At 37.7% G+C, this 16,599-nt stretch overlaps 3 protein-coding genes across 3 annotated transcripts; 1 reads left to right on the top strand and 2 right to left on the bottom strand.

Annotated features, from left to right (window-relative positions):
• Positions 1-619: 619 nt before the first annotated feature.
• Positions 620-4,790, bottom strand: LOC103321083 (serine carboxypeptidase-like 35). Its single transcript, XM_008222842.2, is given in 8 exon segments — positions 620-1,020; positions 1,108-1,200; positions 1,825-1,961; positions 2,161-2,265; positions 2,267-2,500; positions 2,605-2,882; positions 3,004-3,108; positions 4,332-4,790. Coding segments are annotated over 8 exon segments (1,596 nt in total). The 5' UTR covers positions 4,696-4,790; the 3' UTR covers positions 620-740.
• Positions 4,791-9,376: 4,586 nt separating this feature from the next.
• On the top strand, positions 9,377-11,917 carry LOC103321361 (cytochrome P450 86B1-like). The gene is given in 3 exon segments (XM_089046322.1): positions 9,377-11,015; positions 11,231-11,416; positions 11,418-11,917. Coding segments are annotated over 3 exon segments (1,797 nt in total). The 5' UTR covers positions 9,377-9,644; the 3' UTR covers positions 11,658-11,917.
• Positions 11,918-13,114: 1,197 nt separating this feature from the next.
• On the bottom strand, positions 13,115-15,651 carry LOC103321082 (Metal-dependent phosphohydrolase). Its single transcript, XM_008222840.3, has 7 exons — positions 15,408-15,651; positions 15,264-15,294; positions 14,891-14,909; positions 14,688-14,785; positions 14,239-14,337; positions 13,633-13,805; positions 13,115-13,390 (listed from the first exon to the last, which is right to left on the bottom strand). The coding sequence occupies exons 1-7, from the start codon at positions 15,594-15,596 to the stop codon at positions 13,304-13,306; spliced, it is 696 nt and encodes a 231-aa protein (XP_008221062.2). The 5' UTR covers positions 15,597-15,651; the 3' UTR covers positions 13,115-13,303.
• Between the last annotated feature and the right edge of the window lie 948 nt (positions 15,652-16,599).

The following is a 16,599-nucleotide window of genomic DNA, read 5'->3' on the forward strand; positions in this document are numbered from 1 at the left end:
GCACCAATATTATCTACAAATAAAACAATATAGTTTAATACATTTTATTATAAGAAGAAGCATAAATAACATTAGCATAAATAAACTAATTACTTACAAGTTGTCATATGTTCCATTTCCTTGTAAAATTCAACTTCATGTGGCTAACAAACAAATGCATTTTCTCTTTTGTTTGTTACGAGAAATAATAAATAGCATTTCTCATTAATAAAATAGGAAAATGCTGTACTCTTTCTATTTTCTCTTGTTAGATTACAAATGAACAAACATGCATTTCCTCTCACCACTTTAATTCAAGAATACGCTCACTTATTTTTCTCAATACTTGACACATGTCTATAAGTATTGTTGAAATTTATGTGAGTATTTCAAAATATAATTTATTTATTATTTGATTTATTTAAATCTAAAATTATTTACATATTTATATATATATATATATTTTAGAATGAAAAACTTGTTTTTTTATATATCAAATTTAATTGGACTTAACTTATTTGTTTTAATGAGCCCACAATTGCTATTTTCATGGATACTTTTAATGATATAGTTGATGATAGAATAATATATATAGTTTAATTTGTTTCTTGATGAACATATATAGTGTACTAATTAGTGATTAAGGAATATTCATTGAAATGATATATAATTAAAGGGAACACATAAATAATATTAATATTATGTAATACATATCTTATTGAAATGGGATGGGATCATGGGAGGGTAGAATTATCAAGGGTTTAGGGTTTAGGGTGGAAGCGAGAAGATGGGAGGGTAGCATTGGGAGATAGGAAATGGGTGAAGAGTGAAAGAGACTGACGAGGTGCAAAGGCCGGGACCTGGTGGCCTGCTCCTCTCACTGTGGCAAATGTGAGGCCGCCGCCCTCCTGATACGTCTCCACCCAGCCGGCCACTTGACCCTCATCAAACCATGCCCTCCATTCTTGCTTTACTCTTAACCCCATCTTTTTTATGCTGTACCTCGTTGATGTTACCGGCACCCTCCCATCTGTGTCCCCGCTGTAATTTCAACATTTAATAAATTAATCATCACCATCATCATTACTCAATCATACATCTATATATCTATGGAATTGATGGATTTACCTATAGATCCAAACACGCAAGCCAGCTTTTAAGAGCTTCTGAATGACTGGCAGTAGGGTGTCGGGGGAGTCATTCCATCCCTTTATAACGCCACTGCATGTATATCATATATATGGCACAACAAGCAAACTATATTAAATGCATTCTACACAACTATATATTTGTCTCTACTGGAAACCAACTTGCTTTGGTTATGTCCCCACCCACCCACACGAGTCACGACACCAACTTTGCTTTCAATTGACAAATATACATATTATATTTACCTACCAACTTTGTTGTTTTGTTTTATTTGATCAATTTCTACTAACTCAGAGACAAGTCTGGAGGCCAAACAGCAACAGCTGGCTAGGATGACTTTAGGTGAAAGGGTACAGGAAATGAAAACGAGGTGTCAAGATGATTTCATCCCCTCTCTGATAATAGTAATAATTTTTTAACAATTTTATCAAATAATTGTGTGTGTGACTGTGTGGAGAGAGAGAGTAAATAAAAGAATCACTGCATGCACGGTTTCATTAAATAGAATCTGAAGAACCGGGGGCCGTGTGTGGCAGTGGAGGAAACAGAAAAGAAAGCTCCACTTCATTGATTTCACAGAGACATCATGCTTGCTATTGCTATACCACCTCCAGTCATTTCTTGAATCAATGATATTTCACACAGCCAATGAATTAAAATAAAATATAATAGTTACTAGCGGGTGTTTATTATTACCTGCAAGGGGTGTAAGGATAGGACAGTTTGGTAACATTGGCATGCAAGGCCCTCTGAACATCCTCTCTGTTGAAATATTGCTCAACATAATTCTCTGTGCAGGGATCATAGCCTGATGGCAGCCTGTGCCAAAGCTCCTAATTAAACCAAAACAACAATACCCAATTATATTATATGAGAGAGAGAGAGAGAGAGAGAGAGAGAGAGAGAGAGAGAGAGTGGTAAGCAGAGTGCTTAGTGCATGCATATGAAGCTAGCACATAGCATAGCATGCATGAATTAAGCGAATTAAGTGATGAGAGATAAAGTTGAGAGAGGGGTGGGCTTAGTAATTACATGTTGAGTGAGGAGGCGAGGTGCAACAAGAAGTCTGATGGAATTATACGTTGAGGCTTTGGCTTTATTGGAATTAGAAGAAGAAGAAGAAGAAGAAGAAGAAGAAGAAGAAGAGAGAGAGGCAGACAGGTGCATAAATGCCGTAGATGTCGATATCAGAATAAGCTTGTAAGAAGGCTCGCATGTGGTCATTGCAGTGCTCTGTTTGGTTATTTTCATGTGCAAAATCGCATTCATTGACTAAATTGTAGTGGAGCTGGTCGGAGATGATGGCATGGCTCCATGCGTAGTCAAACATTCCACGACTGTCTGTTGGACCGTTGATCACAGCATTCCCAATCTAACCCCACCATTAAAAAAAATTAATTAATTAATTAATAAGTTCATCAATAATAATAAAGTAAATGTAGGTATAGGTACAAGGAAGAAAGCAGGCAGGCTCACCAAGAAACCTTTGAGATTAATGTAGGAGGAGGAGGAGGAGTGTTTGTTTCGTTGGTAGATGAGGTCGGCCAGCTGGGGGACATAATGACCAGCATAGCTCTCCCCAGCAATGTAAAACTCACGAGATTTGAAGGCCGGGAATCTCTTAAACCATTCCACCAAGAAAGCATACGAGTCTGCGGCTGTAACTGCATCACCCAGCATCTCCACATCTTTTGAGTTGTTTGTGTAGGAAAATCCCACTCCCACAGGTGCCTCCAAGAAGAGCACATTTGCAACTGATGATACAATGTCAACAACAGTAGAATGAATAAATGAAACAATATTTATATATCTTTGTTTCTGGTCTGGTGGTATGGTTTGAGTTTCAGGGCTAGCTAGAATGAAATGAATGAAAACCTTTATTCCAGGAGAAGTCGTTAAGGATGAGAGTTCCATTGCTCCGAACAAGAAATGGGCCAAGTTCTTGTGCAGCTCCATAAGCAACGGATGAGCAGCCAGGTCCTGCATTCATTTTATATACATTTAATTTAAGCCCTTTAATCTAAACCAATTAGTCAAGTAATAAAAAAAAGGAGGAGGAGGAATTAATGAATGAAATTGGCTAGTAGTGGGTAGTGACTCGTGACTCGTGAATGAGTATTGGCTATTTGTCATGTCCATTGTCCATTACCATTACCCTACCATTACCAAAAGAGAAAGGCAACAAAAATGGGCGGAGAAAAACTTGAAATTTGAAAACAAGGAAGAGAGAAAACTATACTGGGTCCTACCTAACCTAAGGCTACCACAAGTAGATTTCTCTAGGTCTTCCCAAGGCTACTACACAGTCACTCACTAGTCTGTCCGAGTATGAAGTTTGATGTCCTTCCAAAATTAAAAAGATCAAATCCAAACTGAAGAAGAGTTGCACAGTGTTTTTTAAATTTTTGTTCATTGATGACCGGACAGGACAGGACAGGACAGGACAGGACCCTAAGATATTATATTAGGTTGGGCATTCGACCCAAAAAAAAAAAATAATTAGGTTGGGCATGGTTATGGGAGTTCACTCCTGGTTATGAACCTGTGGTATGGTATGGGCAGGAGGAAGCAGGCAGGAAGGCTGGTTAAAGATAACGGCGGGAGGGCGGGCGAATATTCCTTACTGCAAAAATGGTATATTTATACAATGGGAAGTTGAATCCCTGCCTGCGCTAGCCTATGTGGTATCTGTTCTCTTCTGCTCTGCTCTGCTTTGCTTCAGAAGACAGAGGACCAGAAGCAGCAGCTCACTAGACTATCTCTCTCTCTCTCTCTCTCTCTCTCTCTCTCTCTCTCTCTCTCTTGTTGTTGACCACAAGAAATTATATCTCAAAATTCTAAACAATAATAATATAAATAGCATTCAGATTTCAATTCAACATACAAATAATTCCTAGTGGGATGGCAAGCAATGAGTCTCTGCTCTCTCTCTCTCTCTCTCTCTCGGTGTTGTAACTTGTAATTAGGCAGAGACACAAACAAACTGTGTCTCACATACGCAATTCAAAAAATTTAAAATAAGAACACTTGTTTCTTTCTTTGCACGGGCGATGGAGAGGGCATAGTTTTAACTTGGAACTTATCCCAATTCTGTCATATATATATGTATCTTACTTAGCATAATTAATAATTAATTAAAATATTAATAAAATTCAAAAGATAATTAATTTAATTGGAGAGACAGAGAGAGAGATAGAGGTGACCTCCATTGAGCCAGAGGAGGAGGGGTTTAGAAGAGGCATTTTGTTGGGCATGAAAAAACCAGTAGAACAAAGCCTTGTTGCTGCTGGTGCTGGTGCTGGTGCTGGTGCTGGTGTTGTGAGAATTATGATAATTAGGTAGTTGGACGTAGCCAGCGTAGTGGGGGAATGAGACCGGCGGCTGTCCGGGCAAGTTGATGACTCTGTCTGCTTCTCTAATTACTTCTAATTCTGCTTCTCTACTCGTGCCATTGCCATTGCCACCACCAGCTATGTCCTCCACAGCAAACACTACTAGAATCTGAGTACACCAAATAAGAATAAGCAACAAGTTGAACAAAGGAACAAGGAGGAGGCCCATTGCCATTCCGCAGAATAATCACACACAAACAACACCTGCTTTCTCTCTCTCTCTCTCTCTCTCTCTCTCTCTCTCTCTCTCTCTCTGTTCTCTTCTTATCTAATTTGTGTATGTGTGTGTTTTATTTGGGTGCAATTTGCGTGAATGAAACTGTGAGAGCCAGAGAGAACATGGAGAGAGAGAAAGAGAGTTGAATGAAAATGACTAGACTACAAAATGCAAGGGTCCGTTATATTAGACTGACAGACGTACACAGAGAGAGAGCTTTTATATATTCTAAATCTGTAGAGAAACGCTCATGGATAACACTTTTCGCTATGCGTTGAATAATTTTTTCGCCTGTTATAGGTAAGTTTTTTTTTTTTTTCTGAATCTGAGGTTGGAGTGGGCAACAGCGTGGGACATGTTCCTGACAGACATGGTAAAAATGATTTCTCCACTCTCTCACTTCATCTTGTCCCTTCCCTTTACTTAATTTTTCCTTTTCTTTTTTTGGATATCCATTCAAACTCAAATCAAGAACATCCATTCACACAGTGTGCCTGCCAGATTTCTCAAACTGGATTTCCTTTTCCACTAAACAAACACAAGAATATTCGAAATATTTATTCATTTCTTTAAATTCTACTTCTTTTTCAAAATATTTCTTTAAATTTATCACTATATTAGATTGATACTTCTTTTTTCTTTTCTTTTTTCTGTCGTCCACTCCACGCAGACATCTTCTTTCCACCCCAAAATAAATAAAGGAACAAAATCATTCTCTAAAAGATTCCAAGGTAAATGGTTAGAGACAGACTTGCCAAAATTTACCATGCGTGCTATCATCAGAAAGCTTTCCTTTTAGAAAAAATAAACAAGAAATTAAAAGCTTTCCTTAAAGATAATAATATCCCCAGCCCAGCCCAAGTGTAAATGGCTTATTTTCTTTATTTATTTTTTCGCAATCAGATTTGGGTCAGCATCAAAGGACAGCAGCACGCAGTTGAGCTTGAAAATAGATTGGGCTTTGGGCCTCAAAAGATTTATGAGTCATTCTATTCCCATCCTATTTGGTTCGGTTGGTTATATCTGTGAAACACGGTTCTATTTGACAATGGGTGATTTTATTGGCATGGTACCCCATTAATTGTTCTTTGCAGTCCATACTAATTTTAAATATGAATAACCTAATTTAATTTTATACAAAATTACCGAATTTTTACTTATAATTCAATGGCAACGAACCAAAATATATTTATTTTTTTAGTAACTTATTGTCGACCACAAATTTAATGTAAGTTATTTTGACTTTACTCTCATTGAAGGAATAAAAACAAGGTGACGCCCTTAAAATAAATGACACATCATCCAATATGTTGGTTATCTCATCAAAAGACATATGAAAGATGTTCGTTTCGAGATGTCACCTCTCAATGAAGGTAGATACAACAATCTTATTTGCATTTCGATAAGAACACCTAATAAGTTGCTCTAATCCAGACCTTTGAATGTACCATTTGAATATACAATTATTTGGATTAGCCCACCAATTCCACTCACGAATAGTAGATGTCTTCGACATGCACCTAAGGAGCTCATGTTCCTAGTCAAATACAAAAATAATATTTAGATTAATTACCATGAACCATACTTATATTCTACTTTCTATTGTTACAGTAAAACAACTTACCTGGTTATTCCAAATTGCAGTTCCTAATTTTAAAACTCGTAAGTAAAGATGGATCAATGGGACTTACTCGAGATGGCTCAGTAGGCTCGACATCTACCTCAACATTACTATAATGAGTAGCACATACATCTTCAATCTCTGCGTCAACATTACTATCATGCGTAGCAGCTACATCTTCAACCTCTGTGTCAACATTACTATCATGAGTAGCAGCTACATCTTCAACCTAAGTAGTTTTCTCAAAGTGCTCTGGGGGACCATGCTGGGGCTAGTCCTCTTAAGGGGATAACCTCACCGCTTTATGTCTCATCGCTGAGGTTGTGGGACATTGTCTATCAGGTCGAGATGATGAAGCCTCAGTCGTACCTCTGCGAGTCCTCTTCATATCTAAAAAACAATATTAAGTAGAAACTCAATAACAAATTCGGTAGATGATCACTGAAACAAGAAATGAATTTAGTATACTACCACTGAAAAATGGAAACAAATTCGGTGGACTACCACTGAAAAATGGAATCATATTCAGTGGACAACCATTAAAAAATGGAAACAAATTCAGTGGATTGCCACTTAAACAAGGTAACGATTTTAGTGGGTTTACACAGATAAGTTAAGGAATGAGGTTCATAAGAACAATTTTGGAAGAAAAATGAGGTGTAATAAGCAATTTGAAAGTTTACTAAGGGGGGTGTATTCAATTGAGATTTTAATAGATTGTTTTGAAGCTTAAAAGTACGATGGTATCCAATTAGGATTTTTAAGTAATCAATAAAAATATGGTGGTATTTAATTAAGATTTTTAAATAATCAATCCAAGTCTTGTGGTATTCAATTATGACTTTTAAAAGATAAGAAAAAGTACGATCGTATTAAAAAACTTACCTATTTTGAGGTATTTCGTTAAATGGCGTATTGTGTAAGACTTTTGAGTGAGTGATATAAATATCAAACCCCATAAAAAAATCCCACCCTCCTAGCCTGATTCTCATGTTTTTTGTTTTTGGAGAAGATGAACAAATGAAGATAGACAAGGTACTCATGTCTTTACAAGGGCATGGTTTAACTAGACTCGATCCTTCTGTATTTTGTGGATAGACTCAGATAGCTGTCTTTGTTTTCTTTGCTTTCTCTAGTCTATCTTGTTTTCTTTTTCTCCTGTTGGGTTGCAGGACGTGTTTCCCACCTTTCTTTTGGCTTCATGTCTATACTGTTTGTTTGCTTTCATCTTATGGATATTCTCTTTGCCCAATAAAAAAGGAGACTCAGATGGCTTACCTTCAAATATCTAAACAATAATTTCAGATATGTTGCTTTCAATAGTTGTTCATATTATGCAATATGCGTGCATTTTTCTCAATAGATTTTCAGCTCTTTTATTTCCTTTGATTTATTTGTCTTTCTTTAGTCAATTTGTGGAACCAATTTGAGTGACATAGTTGGACCATTTTGACTTGTTTTCAGCTGTCCAGTTTCTTATTGAATTGATTCAATTAACATTGTCTGTTGTAATATTTATAAATTCAATTAATTCAAGAATTTTCCTACTTATAGCTTGTTCCTATGTTAATTCTCAGTTCCAGACCAAGTTCTCTATCCAAAACTTAATAGTTGTATGGTTTTAGTTTAATGATAGTTATGTTAGAAATTTTGGGACCGCTATGGTTTTAGCTCTAGAACAAGATGATTTGACAAAAGTCATACATGACAGACAGTAATAATGATAACTTGAGCTAAGATTGGTGTTGCTTCAACTTTCTGCTTCTTTAAAGACTTGACATCCTTTAACTAATGAATGAAAGATGGCTAACCTAAATGCAATCCACACTTTGGTGAAATCTATTTTGGAGAATACAAGAAAGTCCTACATGAATTAAAATTATAAATAAAATCTTGTAATTACAATCTATTAATATTATAAGAAAAATCATGTAATTACAAATCATGCTGAAATCTATTATATTAAAATCATGTAATTACAATCTATTAAAATCTCAATTAAATACACCCACCTAAAATTTAATGGGGTGTAAAAAGAATATGGGATAAAAAGAGTAAATTTTGAGGTGCCAATAAAATCACCCTTTGACAAATCCTGTCACCCAACCCACTTACATGATTAAAATATTTTATTTGAGTTTATTGTATTGTATTAGGCTATTAGCTAGCCAACTAACTAATTTTAATTCATTCATTTATCAACAGTCAACACAAAACTTTCAAATATAACTGCCCGGGCTTTGGCCACGTATTACATATGCATGACGCATGCATGTTTTATGTTATGTTGGTCGCCCTTCTATTTCTTCTATTATTTTTTTTTCTATTTCTATGGAAGCAAGAGTGCGATGATATAATCATTCAGGAAAATTAAAGCTCAATATAGTCTAACCCATTAAAAAGGGTCTTAACCTACAAATTAAAAGTTTTATGTTCGAACATCCATAACATTCATCATTTCTTGTGTAAGAAACTTCATCTCTTATAATTTAGACTATTGCTTATAATTTTTTTAAAAAAAGTAATGATACTAATTAATAATAAATAATATTATAGTTAGTACGCTAATAGGAAAAGGAGACTTGATAAATTAAAGTTGTAGAAATAGTTGCATCGTAGGTAATCCGTCGCATCCACTTCTCAACCTCCGTTCCATAGTCTCCTCTCTCTCTCTCTCTCTCTCTCTCTCCTTTCCACTCCAAAAGTTTTATCGACTCTGTATTTTTTACCGTACTACTTTCTTACAAAACCCTCCATATTTTGATTCCTAATCACTACACCTACCTTAATTCCTATCTGTATATAATAATATAATATTCCCCAAACTCAAATTCACTAGTTTTCTGCTTACTCGAACTAAAAGAGAGACATTTATTCAGTCGTACACGTAAGCATGCATATGCATTCAGTTACCTGCTTACTTGCATTTGAAAACAAAGAAAAGCAGGCAAACATAAAGAAATATGTGTATATATATATGGCAGCAAAGTAAAGCAGCCTGCCACACGGTACATTTCTGCTCACCAAAATCAAAACCCGTTGGGTAAAATATACAAAACATGCACGCCAAGAAACACACACTCCAGAATTACAAGTCATGAGTGATGAGATGACCACCTTCTCCTCCACTCTCCAGACTCCACCCCCTCATATAACACATGACCGCCCCCACCGTACCACTGCTCAACCTAATTAACCAACCAACCATTATATATTACATACATATATACTCTCTCCTTCTCAATATTAATACCTACATAACCCACTCTCTCATCACATATCTCACATGCCCTTCTCCTCCTCTCATTCAAACAAAATGATCACCCCTCCTCCTCCTCCTCCTCCTCCTACCACTAATCTCACCTGCCTCGCCTCCTCTGAAAACTTTGTAGTCGGAAACTTAGTTGCTCGGCAACTCTTTTTCCTCCACCATATCCAAATCTTGGAGCTCTTTCTGGCTCTCTTTGTTTTTGTAACCATACACTCCTTGAGGCAGAAGAGGCAGCATGGCCTGCCCGTTTGGCCCCTGCTTGGCATGTTACCCTCTCTCTCTCTTGCCTTACTTCGACCCCAAACCAACCTGTATGAGTGGGTTTCCGAAATTCTTTGCCGTCAAAATGGGACGTATTGGTTCAAAGGCCCTTCCTTGAGCAGCTTCAACTGCGTCGTCACTTCCGACCCCCGTAATTTGGAGCACCTACTCAAGACAAAGTTCTCCATTTTCCCCAAAGGCCCTTACTTCAGAGACACCGTTCGGGATCTTCTTGGGGATGGCATATTCAGCGCAGACGACGAGACCTGGCAGCGACAAAGGAAGACGGCCAGCATTGAATTCCACTCAGCTAAGTTCCGCCAACTGACGGCGGATTCCTTGTTCGAGCTGGTCCACGCCCGCCTCCTACCTGTCTTAGAGGACTCCATCAAACACTCGGCTGCTGCAATTGACCTCCAAGACATTCTTTTGAGGTTAACTTTCGATAACGTTTGCATGATCGCATTTGGAGTCGATCCCGGCTGCTTGCAGCTGGGGTTACCCCAAATACCATTTGCTCAGGCATTTGAGGACGCAACAGAAGCAACGATGATACGCTTTGTGACCCCCATGGGCTTGTGGAAGGCCATGAGGTACCTTAACTTGGGGGTGGAGAGGAAGCTTAAGATGTCCATCAAAGGAGTGGATGAGTTCGCCGAGGATGTCATTCGGACGAGGAAGAAAGAACTTGTATCATTACAGCTCAATAATAATTCTGGTGGTGGTGTTACTGAAACTGATCATACGAAGAAGCAAAGATCAGACCTGTTAACGGTGTTTATGGGGTTGAAGGACGAGAACGGAGAGGCGTTTTCGGACAAGTTCTTGAGGGATATATGCGTCAACTTCATACTGGCTGGGAGGGACACGTCATCAGTGGCGCTGAGCTGGTTCTTCTGGTTGCTTCATAAAAATCCGGAGGTGGAGCACAAGATTCTTCAAGAACTGTGCAGGATAGTGGGTGCAAGGTCATCATCAGATCACGACCGTCGATCTCATGCCAACGATGGTGATGATGAAACTGTAGTCTTCAAGCCAGAAGAGATAAAGAAGATGGAGTATCTTCAGGCAGCTCTCTCAGAGGCTCTAAGGTTGTATCCTTCGGTTCCACTGGATCACAAGGAGGTAAATTCAATTGCGCATCGATCATTTATTTATTTATTCTTTTATTAGTTTGAACACAATTCATATATAGATTGGTAATTATTCTTTTATATAATATTCCAGAAAATAAAAATAAAAATAAAAAAGCATTTTGATTGGTAATTACTTGTTGAATTGAATTGAATTGAATTGATTAATGGGTATGTATGTATATATATATATATATATATATATAGGTAGTTGAAGATGACATATTTCCGGATGGAACAATACTGAAGAAGGGAACAAAAGTGATATACGCAATTTACAGCATGGGGCGAATGGAGGCAATTTGGGGAAAGGACTGCAGGGACTACAAGCCTGAGAGGTGGCTACGACCTTCGGACGGCCGCTTCATGAGCGAGCCGGCCTACAAATTTACTGGCTTTCAATGGCGGTCCTCGGCTGTGCTTGGGGAAAGATTTCGCTTATTATCAAATGAAGTTCGTTGCTGCCTCCATAATTTATCGATACCATGTGAAGGTGGTGGAGCATCACCCCGTGCAGCCAAAGCTCGCATTGACAATGTACATGAAGCATGGCTTGAAGGTCACTCTCCAAAGGCGTGACAATGCTGAGCGCCAAACGTTAATCAATAGTTTGCAGATTAATCCTAGTATATAATTAGTTAAGTGTCATATCCTATATATCTATATATTATATGGTAGCGTTCATACTATGTACCTTTTTTTTTTTTTTGTTTTTGTTTTTGTGTGGTTTTGTTTTGAGGTGGGGGTATTTGGTGATCTTGTTGTCTTTTACAGATTAATGGTGGTATTTCCATACCCATAAAGATGATTGAAAATCTGTAGAGTATATAGATATAGGGCAGGGATGCATTTGGGAATATGGTTATATTTGAATAAATAATGGAGTTGTGTGTACGCTTGGATCGTTGAAAATTTGGATTCTTCCTCATATACATTTGAATAATCCACATATAATTTGTTCATCTCTCTCTCTCTCTCTCTCTCTCTCTCTCTCTCTCTTATATATTCATCACACAACGTTAACGTTGGTGTAGAGATAAGAGACTGAGTATGCAAGCAAGTGCGGCTGTATCTATCACTGAAGCAAGCTATATGTATCTATTGAGCTTACCTTTCCAAATTCCTATTAGTTCCTGTTCCTCCCCAAAAGAAAGGATAGATAGATATATAATGAGCAATTCCTTCCCTTCCTTCCCAAGTTGTGTTGGGTTGGGTGGGCCCACGCACAGGCACCTATATCCTATGGGAAAGCTAGTATAGTTTTTTGGAAAAACAGTTTTGCTTCTATAGTTTTGATTTGACAGACGATTTTCATACATTTCATTTCACACTTCATTGCTTCTGTTCTGTTCTGTCGGCATTTCATCAAATACGCAAGCCTCCCTCAAGCGTCAAGCCTCGCTGGTGGGAATACGAATTACATAGAACTAGAATAGGGAAGTTTGGAGACCAACTCATGACCTCAGTCAACACTCTTTGCACTGCAGTCTGCAGTTGGGTTTGAAACTTTGAACTCCATCCCGCCAACGTGATGCTTTTTTCTCTGTTTGAGGTTGGTGCATATTTTTGCTTTCTCTACCAGCATACCTCGGTCCGTACTCGACCCTCACCTTAAAGTTAACTAACATCATGACAATACAAGAAAGATTACTTCTAAACTCACCAACTTTGTTTACCAATTTCTGTTTGTCCAATGATGTACCATTTTTGAATTTATGCAAATACGAACCAACTTTGAATTTCACATTTCTAACAGATAAAATACTTAAAATGTGCGCTAGCACATAACCTGGGAGAAAATTTGGTGAATAAGATGTGGTGACCATGAGCAACAGAAATCAGGTACTATACACCGTCTCATAATCCGTGGATACGATTAGGATGTATTGATCCAATAGACTCGTTGAAGAAAAAAATCCTAGAAGAGCTGGTTCTCATTCCTACTACACTTATCAAATCTTCATCAAACAATCAACAAGAGAACTGTAATGTTTTGAATTTTTTTCCACTCCCTTGGTTGGTGTTCATCTACTTAGCACAGCCCTCAAAGAAAAAACTCATGCTATGAATATATTTTGTAATACAGTTGCATAAATTCAAGCAATAGGTTTTGAATATTATATCCCGCATCTTGAAGCTGGCTCCAGGAGCAAAATCAATAAGTTCAAACATAATCAGAAAATTCAACATCGCTAGCATCATGTATGCTATAATTCTGTTGCCTTATTCTGAAGTGCGACAGAGTTACATCTCACTTATCTGAGAGTAAACTTACCTCATTCAAGCTCTCCCATCCCACTCTTCATAGAACTCCGCAAGAAACTCCTCCATGAACTTGTGCCTTCTCTCAGCTCTCTTTTGCCCAGCCTGAAATCAATGTTCAAACCCCATAGCACAAATTGATAATTCTTTACATTTTTCTCGTTATTCAAAAGATGGATTTACCACCCGGCTATTCTCATTGTACAGATAATATATATATATATATATATATATATATGCACTTTAGCACAAGCACAGATGAGACACGAAGATGCATGATGGATGCAAATGAGGAAAATTCCATGTGAGGAATGTGTAATATCATGCTTCAGTTTCAACAAATTTACCTTTGTTTTCATCAATGCCTTTAGCTTAAGAAGCTTCTCATGAAAGTGATTTACAGTAGTCTGCTCATCATTGTTCACGTACTTTTCCTTAGATAAATCAGATTGTGGCTGAATGTTAGGATCATGAAGCACTCTGTTTCTACTTCCACCAAAAGTAAAGCAACGAGCAATTCCTGTACCAAAAGACTACTTAGGAGTGTGCACCAGCGTGAAATGGCATAATTTTTTCTATCGTCTAAAGCATTTTTTAACAAACTTCACAATGGAGATACCTCAAACAAAAAAGGGGAATGGATTAAGGCAAGGAAAGAGAAATATATGGACCAAATCAAAGCGAAAGGTCATAGCCAGAAAAACAAACACAAACACACAAACAGAGAGAGAGAGAGAGAGAGAGAGAGAGAGAGTGGAAAGACATGAAACTTTTCTGTCTTTCATTATAGGCAATTAAGAAGACACCAAAGATCGTTGGGGCATAGAGCAAACAGCTATGCACAACTGTTACTTTTACAGCAGTAATCCCAATTTTAATTTTACAAAGAGAAAGTAGGTAGACAAAATCCAATGGTTTTGGAACCAAGCATTTGATTAGCAAGTACAAATTACCAATAGCACCAATTGCATCGAGACGGTCAGCATCTTGTACAACCCCAAATTCTGGAGGAAGATCATTTTTTGCCGACCCTGCCAGCTCATCTTTGAAACCTGGAAAGTAGAAGTACAGGTAGAGCACCAAATGAATGAACAAAGGAGCGGGAAGAAAGATCAGAATTGAACAAAAAATTAAAAAAATACAATGAAATTGCAAAATTGCATATGATTATTAAGTGGTATAAAACATTACATGGCGAAAACAGGGGATGCATATTTTAGTGCACGTGTTTACACACACACCTATATGGGAAAGAGACATGGCGTGGACACTGACGCAGTACAAAATGCTGATATGGAGAATATACCATTAAACTCAAACAAATGTAATCAAGATTATATCAGCAGAGCAGAACAGGGAAGAAACAAAGTTGAGAAGGAGCAGCAACCAACTTACAACTTACCCATTCCCTTAATGATCCTTAAAATCTTCATTTTGGAACTCTCTTCTATGCCCTCCTCATCAAGAAAGTTTTCAACAATTTTTTCCTCTGAGGGATCTCTACATTCCAACATTAGCCATAAGGATGAATAGATGCAAGAACCATAAAAGAAAATAGAAAAGAGAAAAAGGTAAAAGAAAAGAAAGAACGAGAATAATACAAACCTCAAATACTTATAATCACCTGCAATGAACAACCAAGGACTAATATGGTCAGTAGGATATATAGGATGAGAACAGGAAAATAAAAGCAATGCTGAAAACCATGGAGAACAGAATTTGCAGAAATGAGTTTGTTTGTGTAGATATATGCATACCATTATTATGAGTTGAGTTGATTAGTACAGCTCACATAAGCAAGAAGGCAAGTGGTTACATGTAGCCAAAGAGAAGTTAAAAGTAAAGATTTAGGAATGGGCGCATGTTTTGCAGTATGAATCTTCCCCCAAAAAACTCCATATCCATTATCCACCCAAATGTAATCCATTTAATTGAAGCACACAAAAACAAGCTTCAAAGTTATGATCTTAACACTGACCTATATCATGGAGAAGTGCAGCAAGTTCGACCTGCCGAAGAAGAAAATTATCGATTAAGAAACTTTATAAAAGTCCTTCAGTTCCAAAACTCATTTAGACAAGATATCAAGAAGATAATAAATAAAGGAATGAACAGGTCGAACAATTTGCATGGTGTTGGAATTGGAGGAGGGGAGGGAGAGGCCTTGTTCTTCACGGGCAAGAGAGAGAGCGAGGTCTCTGACCCTCCAGACGTGAGCTGCGTCGTGGGATGCATCATTGTCTTTCATGGCTTCCTCGACCAGCTTCTCTGCCTTTCTCGCCGTCTCTTCCCATGAACCCACTGACCCCATCGTTCTCTTCCCTTCCCTTCCCTTCCCTTCCCTGCTTTAATTTCTTCTCTCTCCCTAGAGGGCAGGCACTAATCGATACTTGGTATTTGGATTGGAGTGGAAAATTTGGCTGGAAGGTTTGACTGGAAGACTTGCAGTTAATTTTGTTTTTGGTAAACTACAATAAACCCTCCAACCTACAGGGTCATTTACAAGTTCATATCCGATTTTAGGGACATTTACGAGTCATACCCAAAGTCGCAGAAAACCTACAAATTGCCATCTCGTTAGCGAGGTTGTCAGAAAATCCATTATTTGCCTACGTGGCATTTGTGGGACTCATTTTTAATTGACGTAGAGTTCCACGTGGACAAAAAATAATAAAAAAATTTAACATATTAAATTATTGGGCTAACGACAAAAGACATCTTACTGGTTTATAGTCATTCTCAAATTGGACCCCACAGTATCAATTTTATCAATTTACGCCCTAATGTTTTGAACATTGTCCAATTTCATCCTTCCGTTAAGTTGACCAGACGATCAATCGTTAACTGCACGACGTGGCACCCGTGGGACCCACCCCACTAGCGATTTGACTATTCCTCTCATGCCATCCGAAGGGCAGTTTTGGGTTTCTACAATTCAAAAAATAAAAAAATGAACATCGCGCCCAAAATTGGGCATGCTTTGCAAGAAGACGACTGAAGTAAAAACCCCCAAACCGTCGTCCGTCCTCAACCTCAGTTTAACCTAAATCCTAAATCTCCATAGCTGACAGCAAGTTCTATGATTTCGAAGAAGTGAGAAGAAATGAGTTGGGATTTCAAGGCTCCATGCGCTTCGCATCCATCGTACGGTAAGTTGGTTTAAATTTTTACAATTTGGGATATTTGTGTTGAATGAGTTAGAGGTCGTATGGGTTATTCTGGCTTGGATGTTGTGTTTTATAGGGTTTAGTGGAATAATGGGAGAAGTATGAAAGATTTTGTCAAATATAAGTGGCCTTCTTGCAGATTTCGAA

The sequence above is a fragment of the Prunus mume genome, linkage group LG2 (assembly GCF_029339155.1).
Source record: "Prunus mume cultivar Tortuosa linkage group LG2, ASM2933915v1, whole genome shotgun sequence".
Taxonomy (NCBI): Eukaryota; Viridiplantae; Streptophyta; class Magnoliopsida; order Rosales; family Rosaceae; genus Prunus; species Prunus mume.

What these genes read in the sequence shown, in the direction of transcription:
- LOC103321082 (XM_008222840.3), bottom strand. Translation starts at nt 15,596, where the DNA reads ATGGGGTCAGTGGGTTCATGGGAAGAGACGGCGAGAAAGGCAGAGAAG. An exon ending in ATTCCAACACCATGCAAATT is followed by an intron (nt 15,295 to 15,407) that starts GTTCGACCTGTT and finishes CTTCTTCGGCAG; the next exon opens with GTCGAACTTGCTGCACTTCT. An exon ending in AAGGATCATTAAGGGAATGG is followed by an intron (nt 14,338 to 14,687) that starts GTAAGTTGTAAG and finishes TCTACTTTCCAG; the next exon opens with GTTTCAAAGATGAGCTGGCA.